Genomic DNA, 14,675 nt, shown 5'->3' with positions numbered 1-14,675 from the left:
GTAAATGTTGGTGAAAGAATCCACTGCCAAAGTTGAATTCATATTTCGTATTATTTTTTAAGAGCTTGAAAGTGGCTCTAGCTGTATTTTTTTTATATTTTTTCCAGAGCTTTAACTGGAAACTCTCTAAAAGCAATGGGCTGCATCTACCATACCACAGGGATAAGCAGTACATGATCTCCACAGCATTGCCTCGGCCATGCTACCCTGGGATTGTAGAAGATCTGTCCTCGTATTACATAAAGGGAGAGGAGAGCGGAGCGTGCTCCATGCATGATTATAGTGTGCAGCAGATTGCGTCTCAGCTAACGTTACTCCAGGAGGTAAGTATGATAACTTATCATTAGCTTCCAGTTACTTCTGTCATCTTGTGTGGTCTCTCAGCAGTAAATCAATACTTCATTACAGCTTATACTTTCTATTTATGAATACTACTGCGATATGAGCACAGAGAGATCATCACCCACAAACACTTTACATATAACAGTGGCACATTGTTATGAACTGTTGAGACCTATTGCCCTATAATACAAGCTTGATAATAACTTGGGCATGTTAAGTGTCACTCAAACTAAATGTATATACTTCTCTCCAAACCCAAAGTATCCATTGCCACTAGAGGGCGCAGTAGGCTATCTTTTCTTATTGAGTCCACACATTACTGTACATTATATTGACTGAGCTGTTGGGATTGTGCACACAATAATTATTATTAGCAATTATTTATATAGTGCCAGCATGCTTTGCAGAGCTTTACAATTGGGACCAAATATAGTAATAGAAATAAAGTGGGTATTAACAGATAGACCAGTGGTTCTCGAACTCTGTCCTCAGGACCCCACACAGTACACGTTTTCCAGGTCACCCAGCAGGTGCACAGGTGTATTCATTACTCACTGACACATTTTAAAAGATCAAAAGGTGGAGCTAATTATTTCACTTGCGATTATGTGAGGAGACCTGCAAAACATGCACTGTTTGGGGACCTGAGGGCCGAGTTTGAGAACCTGTGAGATAGACTAACAGGTAACATGGCAGCATGCAAGCTTACAATCTATAGGAAATGGCATAAGCAGTTTAGTTGTGAGAAATTTCTCGTCGTCCTATGCACAGGTGTAAATTTCTGTCTTGCTACACATGAAGATGTTTTATGGTAACGTTCAGTTTATATTCTGAGTTGCCTTTTCTGATAAGCAAGTAAAATTAGGACAAGATAAAAAATAAAAGGTACAAGGACATATAAACCACCAGCTATTATAAAATTTATTTTTATTTATTAACAGTTATTTATACAATGCCAGAATACTCCATTGAGTTTTACATTTAACATTGCTTTTGTTGTTCTTTAGTGCCGAGTGCTTCTTGTTTGACAACATTAAACATTGTGTGTATAAATGCTTTTTGGCTTCTCTTCAGCACTATTCCATTTAATTTCACTAGAGGGCGCTACACACTCTTAATACAGTGTCTGCATAAACTTGGGGTACAAAAGTGTTTTTACAGTACTATATATGTTCTTCTATAGTAATTTGATCTGTAAGGTGCCTGTACATTTTCTGATACTAAAGATATAGAAATCTTGAGTGTTCACCACAACACTGTAATTGTAGGCCCATCAGGAAAAAACTGCACAACAGGTAGATCAGGGCCACAATAGTTTTGGATATTTTTCAGGAAGACATTGGCTGATCTTGAGCCCCTAATCTAGAATCAGTATTTCTAAATCACTGGTGTACAAGTATTTACTGTCACTGGCTTCATTTATCCCTGTATTTGTCCCAGTTTTTGATTTTTTTTCTCTATGCTTTATATATGTGTTTATACAATAGAAGTGCACTATGATCATGTTCTGCGCATGTGTCACTTTTAGGAAGGTGTTGTGCCCTATCTAGTGAGTGACAGTAACAAGGTGTTGTACAGTAGCAGAGTGTCCCCGAGTGCTGTGCGGTAGCAGTGTGTCCCCGGGGCAGTGTTGTGCGGTAGCAGTGTGTCCCCGAGTGTTGTGCGGTAGCAGTGTGTCCCCGGGGCAGTGTTGTGCGGTAGCAGTGTGTCCCCGGGGCAGTGTTGTGCGGTAGCAGTGTGTCCCTGGGGCAGTGTTGTGCGGTAGCAGTGTGTCCCCGGGGCAGTGTTGTGCGGTAGCAGTGTGTCCCCAGGGCAGTGCTGTGCGGTAGCAGTGTGTCCCCGGGGCAGTGCTGTGCGGTAGCAGTGTGTCCCCGGGGCAGTGCTGTGCGGTAGCAGTGTGTCCCCGGGGCAGTGCTGTGCGGTAGCAGTGTGTCCCCGGGGCAGTGCTGTGCGGTAGCAGTGTGTCCCCGGGGTAGTATTGTGCAGTCACGGACAATTATCCTACCAGTATGTTTTTGGATTGTGGTAGGAAACTGGAGCACCTGGAAGAAATCCATGCCAGCAAGGGGAGAATATACAAACCCCACACAGCACCTGCTCATAGATATTGTGTTATATTAAGATAGGTATATGCTATATCTTCACATTTGTCTGTGTAATTGCGAGGCATAATAACATCTCTTAATGTGAATGTAACACCACCGATACACTAATTGTGGAGTTATCATACATTCCCTGTGCTATGTGAACCCGTTTACATGTATACCGTGCTTTATTCTGACCAGCATCAAATGCAAAGCTTTGAAAATGGAAAAAAAAACAACCTGTATTACAACATTTTATTTTTGATATTCTCACCCATGCCTACTAATATTCGTTATGTTTCCCTTTGGTAGGAAATGTTTCAGAAGTGCCATCCTGTACATTTCTTGAACTCACGGGCGCTGGGAGTCAAAGACAAATCCAGCAACGTGCCAAAGTAAGTCCTGGAGATAGTGAGCCAAGGTCAGTCCTGGAAAATCCGCGTCCTGGGACAGCCTGTGAGATTCTAGATTGGGGGAGATGCAAATAATTCTTGGGCCAGAAATGTCATACATAACGTGGAAGAGAAACAAGGCTACAGCTAGTGCAGCGCCTAATCCTGTGCCTTTAATTAAAGATCATGATCAGATAAATAACAAAACAAGGTGGAAAATTATCAGGGGAAAAAAACAGGGTCAAGGAACGTTCCGTACAAATAATGTCTTATAAGTTCACTGAATACGGGCAGTGACTGCAGAATGTCTGGGTCTAAAGACAATTTAGCCACATACGTGCAAGATAAAATCTCTCCAATCAGTAAGAGTCAAGCAGGTGCTTCATGGTTTACGGTCCTCGGTTAAGCAGATTGTCTTCCCTCAGCGATAGAAGCTAGTTGCCATTGTGTTATTAAGAAGAATGGTTTAAAGAGCCATTTTGATAGCGACTAAATTGCTTAATGAAATCTACTATCATTTTTGACCAGCACTACTTAAAGTAATGCTCATGGGCTGGTACTAGGGCACCCGTTGTTCTGTGCCTGGATTTGGTTTACTGGTAATTCCTCAATCTATTGATCACTATGGGCATGCACTGTCAATAGAGTACTGGGCTCACAAATAGCATGGGCCAGAAATATAGGTGCTTTCAGCCAGGGTCTTCCAGCATTTGTAATCAAAGTCATGAATACGGACCAGTGCGCACCCCTCCCAGCCATTCCCGATTTAAGCGGGACAGTCCTGTTGTTCGGGCACTGCCCCGCTGTTCCACCCGGGTGGCTGGGCACCTCCACCGCTGCACATGTACAAGAAGAATGGATGTGTGCGGCATCCTTTCAGTGCAGGGAGAGAGCTGGGGTAGCCCAGCTACTAACGTAGTGCTGGGCTCGCCCCCAGCCTGACCTTAAATGGGATGTGTGCCATAAGGACACGCCCCCAAATAGCATAATTTAGAGGGTGTGACCTTTGGTAATTAGGCCACACCCCTTTTCGGTCGCGCACGAGGTTTGGGGTGTCCGTGTCCCTGGCTGCACAGGGCGCGGCTCCTGCTGGAGCCGGCCCTGATACGGACTGTGTAGTCCTGTGGTCCTCATATACTGTAAATCGAAGCATCCATCTATACTGGGCTCCCTTCCTGCATCACTTTGCTTACGTGAAGTGTATATAATTACGTGTACTTTACATTCATTGCATTAAATCTCTTACACACACTTGTGAATATTATAAGATGTATAATTTTATTGACTTGTGATTTTAGTTTACTTTTCCATATTTTTATGCTATGAAAGGGCTCGGTCAGAAGGAATGCACTTTACATGTATTTTTTTAACATATTTTCCATGCTTTTTTCATGATTTACGCTTTTACTAATATATAGAGGTATTCAATATGGGTGCGATAACATCGTTTTTTGCGTTAATATCACTGGTTTTAGTTTTACACCGTATTCCTTTTCAAAGACTTATCGCAGTTTTGAGAAGTCTTTGATAAAAAATGGGGATAACTTTTCACCATTGAACAGGTGTCGAAAAAAAGTGCAGAATTGGGGTTTAGGGGTGCAGGCTTAAAAAAAATAGCCTGCACTCCTGAGATTGACATTTAAAAAAGAACTGTGTCAAAAAAAGTTTTAAAAAAAAAATAGGGACACCCCAAAAAATGTATTTAAAATTGGGGTGAAAAAAAAAAAATGGGAAAAAATTGTTAAACAATAGGGAAATAGGTTCAGGGCTATTCTGCATGTATGCGGCAGGTGTTTTCTAGAATAGAATTATAGCGGCAGGTGCACAAATGCAGAATTTTTAAAAACTTACTTTAGGGACACCAAAATATGGTAGTACCCATTTTCATGTACCCCAAATTTGATGGGACCACTTAAAAAAACGAAAAAAATAACCTAAGTGCTCTTCTGCATCACTTCTTCAATGTCGGGAAAAAAAACACCTGCTGCGGCTATTTAAATCCCCGACTTTCAATTAAAGGCTAAAACGGGGGTACCCATAGTGTTCCCCCATGTTTTTACAACTTTAGGGGGGTCTTACAATTATTTTAAGGAAAAATTCGTAACTTTACGCAAATCCAACTTCAGAGTTTCCCGTTTTCGGTAATTTTATATTGAATACGGGGATAAGTGGGAGCGCGCACCATACCTTTACGCAGAAAAATACTCCGATATGAAACGTTAACTTCGACAGTGAAGTTAACGTTTCATATTGAATACCCTCATAATCTGTTGTACTGGTGGCGTGTCCATATGACCAATAGAGCATGTTGCGCTCTAAAGCTAAAATGTGCTGTTTGATGCTTTAATACTCAATGATGGGAGCAGTCTTTTTGTGCATTTATTAACATAGGAAATAGGCATTGAAATGGTTTAGTGTGACTGAGTTCTAATTGTTATATCTTATAGAACATTTTACATCGAGACTATTCCTGCGGAAGTTTGCAGTCTGTTCTCCCCAAGCTGTGCGCACGGCAAATACCTGCTGAAGCTGTTACAGTTCGCAGACAGCGTCAGTACATGGGTGGCAGCTGAAATTGTTACGGGTCACACGTCCAAGGTTAGTTTTGAATATATCAAATCCGTTTATTTAAGGAATTTTTGTCCTCTAAACTGTGAATATTTGTTTTTATCAGTAAGTCATAAGCTTTTACCGACAATACACTGAGACATCATTCCTCTTGTAGCTATGACCTGCTGGGTGGCTCACTGTTTAATCTACCAACAAGGTAGAACCATGGCATATAGCACCAACATGTCGTCATAAGAGCTAATTTCAGTACTTTTAAAACCACTATGAACCAGTATAGGTCTATATGTCCATGCAATGTTGTTACTGTATCTATTTATCACTTTTATTTATTAGACTAATCATGATATATGTCACTTCTAGTTACAGGCAAGCATACTGACCAAATTCCTCCTAGTTGCCAAACTATGTTATGAACGACGAGATTTTACATCCGCTGTTCAGATCTTGGGAGGGCTGGAGAACCTTATAGTTCGGCAGCTACTGGTGAGGTGTTTTTCTATTTAGTTATTTTTTTCTTTTTAGGCTTTAAATAGTTGAGTTGCTTTGGCATAGCTAGTGGAACATGCATCACATGTACTTTTGTTTTATCAAGGCCTGGAAGAATTTACCCTCGAAGGTGTCTGAAATCCTGGAAGAACTGAAGGCGGTGGAGGTAACTAATAAGAATCCCCCCTTACCATGCAAAGCTACAAATGTGATGCATTGTACGGCTGGTGGCAGATAGCGGGTTGTGCGGTTATGTCAGTTTTGAGGTGCAGTCAAGTTATCGACAAACAGAATGTCCACAGTGGCAGTGATGGCAGTGTTATGCTGAACCCTATAACACAATGTATAGAAACACTTCAATGCGCTTTGTCAAAAATTGCAATAACTGGGATAAAAATGATGAGCTGTTCTACTTTCCTTATTCAATAAGATTTTTCATAAGGTAGGTGTCCTCCCAATCATAGGAAGATTGTAGAGATGATAATGAGAACATATGTGAAGAGATAAGTATGGAAAACACAAAAATTGAATGTTTTTACATACATACAAAAGACACCAACATCCCAATAATAATGGGATAAATCACACATATAAAGACATAAGAAATATAAAAAATTCAATGTTTGAAATATCGGTGGAAGTTTACCAGATGTCCAGAGATTAAAGGCATGTAGTAATAACGTAACAGGTTTTTCGGATACCCTGACGAATCACCACTTCCTCTGAAACCACTGGATATGGATACCTCAATATTAAAAGTATGTCACACAATAGTCAACGCTTTCGAGACTAAGTCTCTTCCTCAGGACAGTGTCGAAACCCATTGCCACTATGTCGGCATTCTCTTATCTTGTCGACATTTTTAATGTTGATCCCATAGATTTTTAGTTTCTGTGGAAAATCCTTTATTTCTGTTATTTAAATCTATCTTTCAAAGCCTTGTCAAATCATTAATGCAAGGACCATATATATTAATGTATAAACCTTAATCCGGGTTTGGGTACAGGATTCTGGCGGCCGGGATGCCGACGGTCAGCATACAGGCAGCGGCATTCCGACAGAATCCCAACACATGCAGGTAAGTACCCTCCTCTCCCGCAGCCTTACTCCCCTCCCCCCTGAAGCCTAAACCTAACCCTCCCCCTACTGCTTAATCCTAACATACCTCCCCCTATCCATAACACTGACTAGCACTCATCCCATTTACATATCTCAGAGCAGGCTGCCACCAATACATACTAACTGAATTGTATTGTACACAGAATGAAAGCCCTTGAAATGTAAGCTACATAGAACTTGTGATGACTGTATTGTGTGATTATTTTGTTACATATGTAACCATTTGTATGTCATGTCCTCAAACACATTTACAGGACATAATGTGTTTCCACATTTGTTTCTCAACAGGTTTTTTTAAAGAGTGACAGCTTGTGTTTGATGAAAGGAGACCGATTCAGAACGTTACCCACAATTCCTTCTGCTTACCTCTTAGCAATGCACGTTCAGCAGCTTGAGACTGGGGGCTTTACCATGGTAAATGGAGCATTTAAATGGAATAAACTAAGGTGAGTAATGCATGTCTTTCTTTATTATAGCTATTTCACACTAGTGACGTAATGGAGGCAACCTGTCAATTCACTTAGAATTTGATGCATTTTTGTACTTGATTGTGTATAAGCAGCTGGTGCACTTTAATACATGTAGGTTAATCCGTTCTAGTAAGATTATTTGAAGAAACAGAATTGAATGAATAGATGCATGTAGTTTAATACAGGCCGTTTTTGCTCATCTGTACATTTTTAAATGGTATTAATAGGGGATGTGGTGATCTACCGACGCCAGAATACCACTGCCCGGCATAATGCCGACGCCAATATCCCGAATGAGATCAGGATACCGGCGTCTGCATCCTAAACCCCCGGAGTCCCGAATGTCCACGGCCAGGTAAGTATTGTCATGTCCCCTTGGAAGGGGGGGGGTTAAGTTTAGGCACCCCCTGGGAGTGTTAGGTTTGGGCTGCGGAGAGGGGTTAGACACCACCGGGGGGACGTTGGGGTTAGGCACCCCACTGGGAGACTTAGGTTTAGGGTACCAGGAGGAGGGGTTAGGGTTAGGCACCTCCCGGGGAGATTAGGGTTAGGCACCACAAAGGGAGGGCTAGGGACAGGAGAGGGCAGGGTTAGAGTACTTTATCTTCCCTCGTCAGGATCTCCTCTGTTGGACTTCTGCCGTCGGGATTTGGACCGCCGGTATTTCGATACCATTCCCTTTTGTATGGGTTGAGTATGATATACAGACGTGTAGAATGCCTCCTGTCATTACACTGACAGTGGCATCGCGGTCGCTACAATCCCAACGGGGGCCCGTATTCTATTAGTTTCGCGTACGCAATAAAGTTTTGCCTGCCGAAGTTTTCGCTTACATCGTGTCTTTTAGCCGCAGAAACTTATCGGGCGCGTACCCGCGATTCCCCCTATTCAATTCCAAAAGACGCGAAAAACGGAGCAACGCGAACTCAGAACAGGCGGAAAGTGGTGTCTGAATCGGGGAAATCAGCCTGAACCCCCCAAAAAGATGTGGAAACATTGGGGATCAATGTAGTAGTGCCCGATTACCCCTAATGAGTTTGGAGTACTTAAGTTTGCACAATTGCCACTAATTAGCGTCTTTGCAAGAATGGCGTAAAGCGGTATTTTTTGGAGAAAAGAAGTAGTGCTGTCAAATTTGGGGTACTTTCAAAATGGGTGCAAGCATCTTTAAAAGTTGCAGTGAAGTGATAAGGAACTGAAAAAACGCACCTTCATCATATACCTGCAATCAAAAAAACACCGTACTTGCAGACCCCCCAAAAATCTATTTCGCTAGTTTTAAAGTTTTGTACGCCCACTTTGCACTTTTTCGCTGCCTTTTTCAAAGTGCTTTTTTGGGGTGTTCCTCACTTTATTTTAGGGTTTTTTTTTACGCAGCTCTCCTTTTGGGGGGCTGTCCCAAGGGTGCAGAGTGGTTTCCCCACCTTTGCACTTCAAAATAGCGATTTGCACTTTTTTTCTGCACCTATTCACAAGCGAATCTTTTTCCCCTATTAGTTTGCATTGCGTTTTCGCGTACACAAAAAGCGGATAGAATTGAATACGGAGATAAGTTTCTGCCTGCCGAAAAGTCTTAATTCGCGATATTTTCTCGCAGATCTCGACTTTTCGCTTCTAATTGAATATGGGCTGGGATCAGTAAGTAGTGTTCACCTGTCATATTTACCCCCTAACCCTCCTTTCCTGCACCCTAACATTAAACCTCCCTACCCCGCACCCCTAACCCTCACCCCTTAGTGCTTAACCTCCCCCACGGTGGTGCCTAACCCTCCCCCTGCCTGGAGCCTAACCTCCCCCCTCCCGTGGCTAACAGCTACCCGGCCCCGCTGTACAGAATTGCCCCCCTTCTCCGCAGCCTCTTACCTCCCCTGTGTCCCTCCAGTATCCCCTCACCTCCGTATTATGGGGAAACCAGCAGGAGGCTCAGACCTCCCCCTCATGTTCCAGCAGCAGATGTGGATTTGGTGATGGGTCTGGCAGGCATCCATGGAGAAACAGCAGCACAGTGCCGCAATCATTTTGAATCTGGCACTGGGCGAGATGTATAATTGGTAACAATGTGGTCAGGCCTGAAAATGCAGCTTTGACCGCATTTTTCATATGCAATAAGCCACGGGGTGCGATGCACTCTGGGATTTTGTTGCAGTGGGTAACGCCATCTTCCTGATGGCATTACCCTATAAAAGCCTAAGGGCTTCTCTCCACAGAGTGCTTTGAGAGGGATCCCTCTCAGCGCACCCCACGTCGCGCTCTTCCTTCTGAGCATGTATGCGCAGAAGGACGCCGGAGGGGCTTCTGGGTCATAGACCCAGAAGTCCCTCCACTGCAAAGGGCCACTCTTACCGACAGAGCAGTCCTTTACGGGGATCGTCATGCATACCGGCATGCATGAGATGACTGGCGGAATGTATCTAGTGCGATGCATCATGCATCCCGCCCACTGTCTGCTAACCAATTGGAGCTCACGGACCGGAAGCCAATCAGGTTCCATCTCCTGTAATGCTACATGTACAGCAATGCCGTCTCTCTTGCATTGCTGATAGGTAAGTGGGCAGTAGATCAGTAAGTAGTAAGGTAGGTAGTCGGAAGGTGGGCAGTATGTAAGTAGATAATTGGTAGTTAGGTTAATAGCCGGTTGGTAGTATGTCAGCAGGGTTAGGTAAATAGAATAGAGAGTAGACCGGTAAGTGAATAAGGTATGTAGTAGGAAAGTGGGCAGAAGGTATGAAGACAATAGGTATATAGCAGGTAGGTGGTATGTAGCAAGTGGTAAGTATGTAGAGAGCAGACTGTAGATAAGTACAGGTAGTAGGTAAAGGAATGGGCAGTTGGTAAGTACACAGTGTATGTAGGCAGGTATTGGGTAGGTAAGTAGAGAGTAAGCAGGCAAGCAGATAGTAGTCAGGAGACAAAAGTATGTCGAGCACTGTTCCTTTGTTATATCAGCAAGGAAATGGACACTCCTTAGACTTTCAGATGAAGATGATCAGTTTCTTTGCCATCCCTGGCTGCACTGGATATTTTAAGTCTACTGTCAATACTGCTGGTTTCAGTTGATACTGTTGTCCCAACCAGAGCTACAGGACATCTTCTCGGATTCCTCCTCTTCTCTGCAATGAGAAAAATATCGGTTAATATCAGTTAATTCCCCTTCACCTCCAACCCTGAAAGATGGGTGCACCATATAGACTGTGTGTTGCCAGATCTGAGATATTGTGGGCATTTTATTTCATGATATGCTTTGGTTAATATGAATGGATCATTACAGATCCTAAGGAATGAATGAATGTGTTCGGTGGTTTAATGCTACTGGTCAGCTTATTGTGAAAGAACCTAAATAAGAAAAAAAATATTTTCATCAACTTAGACCAGGGGTCAGGGAACTTTTTTACCTTTTACCCCAAAATATATTAAGATATGCCGACGTTAACCACCTGATTTGAAAGAAAGGAAATCATATAGTAGTGCCCCCATATAATGCCCCTGTAGTAGTGCCCCCATATAGTGCCCCCATATAATGCCCCTGTAGTAGTGCCCCATATAATGCCCCTGTAGTAGTGCTCCCATATAATACCCCTGTAGTGCCGCGTGTACAAAAAAAACACAGACTCCTGCATCCGCTGCCGTCCTGCCCGCCAGCTGCTCCTCGGAACTATGGGAGAGACGTCATGACGTCTCTCCCATAATGCGCATGGAGAGAGGCGGAAGCTGGAGCTTAGAAGAGAACTCCAGCCTCTGGCTAACGCGGCACTGCGGGGAAGGAGCCGGGCGCCCGCTGGTAATAACATCTCAGCGGGCGTCCGGCTTAGAGCCTCCCTGCGGCACAGCCGGGCATGCATATGAATCATTCTATATTATAGAATGATTCATATGCATGCCCGGCTGTCCGTCCATTACACCCAGGAATTTATATTTTTACCCCATATGGGGTAATTTAGCCCTGTTCCCTGACCACTGACTTAGACCTCTCTTCCCCAGGAATAAAAGACCAGGCACAGGGCTCCCACAGTCTCACCCTCCTTTGTGCCTCTGATCTCATGAATCTACAGGTTCACAGCATATGCTGCATTACTTCTGCATTAGTTGTATCTCAAAAACAAACAAGAGAATGTGTTCGGTTTAGGTGTACTTCAGAGTTCCATGAATATAAAATGAAACCATTTGCTTAGATGTAGCTGTTGATCAGAGATGTGCAACTTAGAGTTTTGTATCTCTCTGGGTTTTCTCCTATGTATAAACCATGTGTATATGTATGATGGTGTCAAATGAAACTTGGCTTTAAAAATTTTGTTTTTTTCCCATGTTTCTGCCCCACAGGAACATTGCAAAAGTTGTAAGCCAGGTTCACGCCTTCCAAGAAATCCCATACTCCTTCACTCCAGATCCAGACTTGCAGTTTTTCCTCCGGCAACGCATTTCTCACTTCAGTGATGCAGATATCTCAGTATTGGCAGCTGACAACCATGCTAATTTCCATCACGTGAACTCCGAAAAACATTCTCGCAAGATACAGGACACACTGCGCAGGATGAAGGCGACGTTTCAGTGATAGCCATAGACAGCATTGTACCCACGCGTTTGTTTCCCTTCTAAAGAACCAAAGAATAAATGAAGTACTACCCAAGGTTCTGGATCATGAATGGGGCATGCAGTAGCTGTTTTTTTTTTTTTTTGCCCTATTAAATCCCAGTGGCAGCAATATAAGTTTGGAGGGACACAAATATTTACAAAGGGCTCTAGCATTTAAATATCTTATGCTCTCAGCCTTTGTTGCAAAATATTTTTTTGCAACAAAGGCTGTTTATCATAATTGGTTTCAATTTGTCACTTATTAGGAACAGGTGACCATGTTGCTGTGTCCTACTCAAATATCGAAGTAGATCTCCACCCTGTTTTGTTAAATTATATATATATATATATATATATATATATATATATATAATTTATTATAACCCCAACTTGATGAGATGTTTTACAAAGCATTATCGCTTTTTCTGTTGGCTCCTACTTAAAAAATCAAACTGTGGCTTAGGCACAAGTGGGTTGGCTGATCCTTCTGACTTGCCAAAAAGTTCAAAATACTGGATTATCTCTCTCCAACCGGGTTGAGGGGCACAATCGGCTCCTAGTCCATTGCAGCCTCTTGACGCCATCAGAAAATGACACACCCACATGCCAAAAGGGGCTACCAGCAATCTTCTACCAACCACATTATCCACTATGGTCTTTTGTGGTCCATACCTGCTGCATTATCATAGCACCTTTAGTGTTACCTGTGTTCCAACATATTTTAGTAATATTTCTAATTGATAAAGGTTTTTGGCTGCCTACCAAGTTTGTCTCTATGAATGAATGTGCATTCCCGTAGAACTCCATCATAAAATTTACTGAGTATTAGCAATTGTGAACGCTGCTCGAAGTGTAGAAATGGACTCTGAGACCTAACACTCATCAGAAAGTGAGTGTGTGCCCGTCCACTCACGTACACGATATGTTTGGAACCTTGACATCCGAGAGCATTTGTTACACTTTGATGTGTAATAAATGCTTTGAACACTGCTTTGAAGTCCTTTGTGCATAAGCCTTTAGTAAGTGCTTTATTTCCAACACAAGGCCTCCGAAAAAGTATTACCATGATTTGTAAAGCATCTTACATGATCAGCAAATCCTATAATAATCAGAGTGTAAGAATTTTAAAATAATGGGGTGAGATCTGTTTAATGGTACAATTAATAATAGAGATGTTTATGTATATAAAATATCTGTTATACTTATTATTTATTGTTTATTTATTTGGCTAAAGTAAACCTGCACAGTTATGAGGAACGTGTGTTTAACGAACCAATAAAATCTAAAATCCAAGTTGCTTTTATAAATGAATCACTAATAATATTCACAATTGTATAAATGATCATATGCCAAGACACGGCTTTAGGAGTACAGAAATCAGTTGCTTGTGTTGCTCAGATGTTCGTACAGATGTAGAGGCATGCTATAAGAGAAATGTGGAATTGTCATTTGACACTGCTTTTCATGCATTACCTAATGCAAGTATGCTGGAATTCTAAAGTTCTTAGCATTGAAAATAAATTCATAGTAACCGTTCTTGCAATGAGTATGTTTTCTCTTTTATATTGTCATAGTTCCTGAATCTTTACATAGGCATCTGCGTGTGTCCCATTTCAGCAACTTGTATTTTAGGTTCAGTGGTATTTTTATCCTGTACCAGCAATGGTTTAACGTACGTCCTCCAATATCTGCCAGTGGCAACAGCTTTCTGGGCAGACACCAGAGTCACAAAGACATATCCGCTCAACGATGTAGTGCCTGACCGGTTCACTAATAAAGCAGACACACATAAAAAATTCTGTTACCAGCACTGCACCAATTACTGTAATATTGCATGGAATATCAGGCTGTTCTGGGAATTAAGCTCATGAGTTTTGTGTCCCAGTACTGTATTTCTCTGGTCAGCCTGCACCTTACAATACAGACCATCCCTGCTAACCAGCATCTTTACTGCATGCTCCAGCTATTGGTAAAACAATAGATTCGCTTCATAGCAGGTCCAATACAGCAGTGTTTCTCAAATCCAGTCCATAGGAACCGTTAACAGTGCATGTTTTCCATATCTCCTGTCCGAAGTACAGGTGTACTAATTACTAACAGATACATAGGCACAATGGCGTCACTAGGGTTGATGTCATCCAGTGCTACACTGTGGACTTCTTGCGAGTGCCTAAGGGGGATGGCCTAGTGCCCGTGGGGCCACACCCCCTGATGAGATGTTTTGGGGCCGTGACCGCTTGTCACGCCCATGTTCTCATCACACTGGGGGCTTGCCCAGTGCTCCCCAGGAGCTGCTGGGCAGCCCCCAGCTTCTCTAGACTCCCGGAACATTGTCACCACTGCTCGGTGATGCCATCGGACGGGTGACACCAAAATAGAGCAGCTCTGCTATATTGGTATCATCCCCTCGGACGATGTCACCCCTTGCGGTCAGTGCCACCCACACACGCCTAGTGACGCCACTACGTAGGCAGTAGTAATTATTTCACCCATGGGGAGACCAGGGAAACCTTTCCTGTTACTGGTTCCTGATGACCATATTTAAGAGTTTCTTCCCTACCTAGCAAACGTGCCAATAGACCATGGCTGGAAGTGCAATATATTCACAGAATTTTTTGAATTTTGTTATTTTTACAGTCCTA

General features: G+C 42.7%; 1 protein-coding gene across 1 annotated transcript in view; it reads left to right on the top strand.

Annotated features, from left to right (window-relative positions):
* Nucleotides 1-13,569, top strand: part of KNDC1 (kinase non-catalytic C-lobe domain containing 1) — a 134,413-nt gene extending 120,844 nt beyond the window's left edge. The window contains exons 24-30 of the mRNA XM_088476932.1: nt 108-323; nt 2,739-2,821; nt 5,266-5,416; nt 5,750-5,872; nt 5,982-6,041; nt 7,283-7,440; nt 11,782-13,569. Of these exons, the coding sequence (XP_088333058.1) occupies nt 108-323; nt 2,739-2,821; nt 5,266-5,416; nt 5,750-5,872; nt 5,982-6,041; nt 7,283-7,440; nt 11,782-12,013 (1,023 nt within the window). The 3' untranslated portion in view covers nt 12,014-13,569. The remainder of the gene's footprint in view (nt 1-107; nt 324-2,738; nt 2,822-5,265; nt 5,417-5,749; nt 5,873-5,981; nt 6,042-7,282; nt 7,441-11,781) is intronic.
* Nucleotides 13,570-14,675: the final 1,106 nt, after the last annotated feature.

Source organism: Taudactylus pleione, unplaced genomic scaffold (genome assembly GCF_031769625.1).
Source record: "Taudactylus pleione unplaced genomic scaffold, aTauple2 ptg000198l, whole genome shotgun sequence".
In the NCBI taxonomy this organism is placed as follows: domain Eukaryota; kingdom Metazoa; phylum Chordata; class Amphibia; order Anura; family Myobatrachidae; genus Taudactylus; species Taudactylus pleione.
Note: the sequence above shows the minus strand (reverse complement) of the source record. Positions and strands in the feature narration are given on the sequence as shown.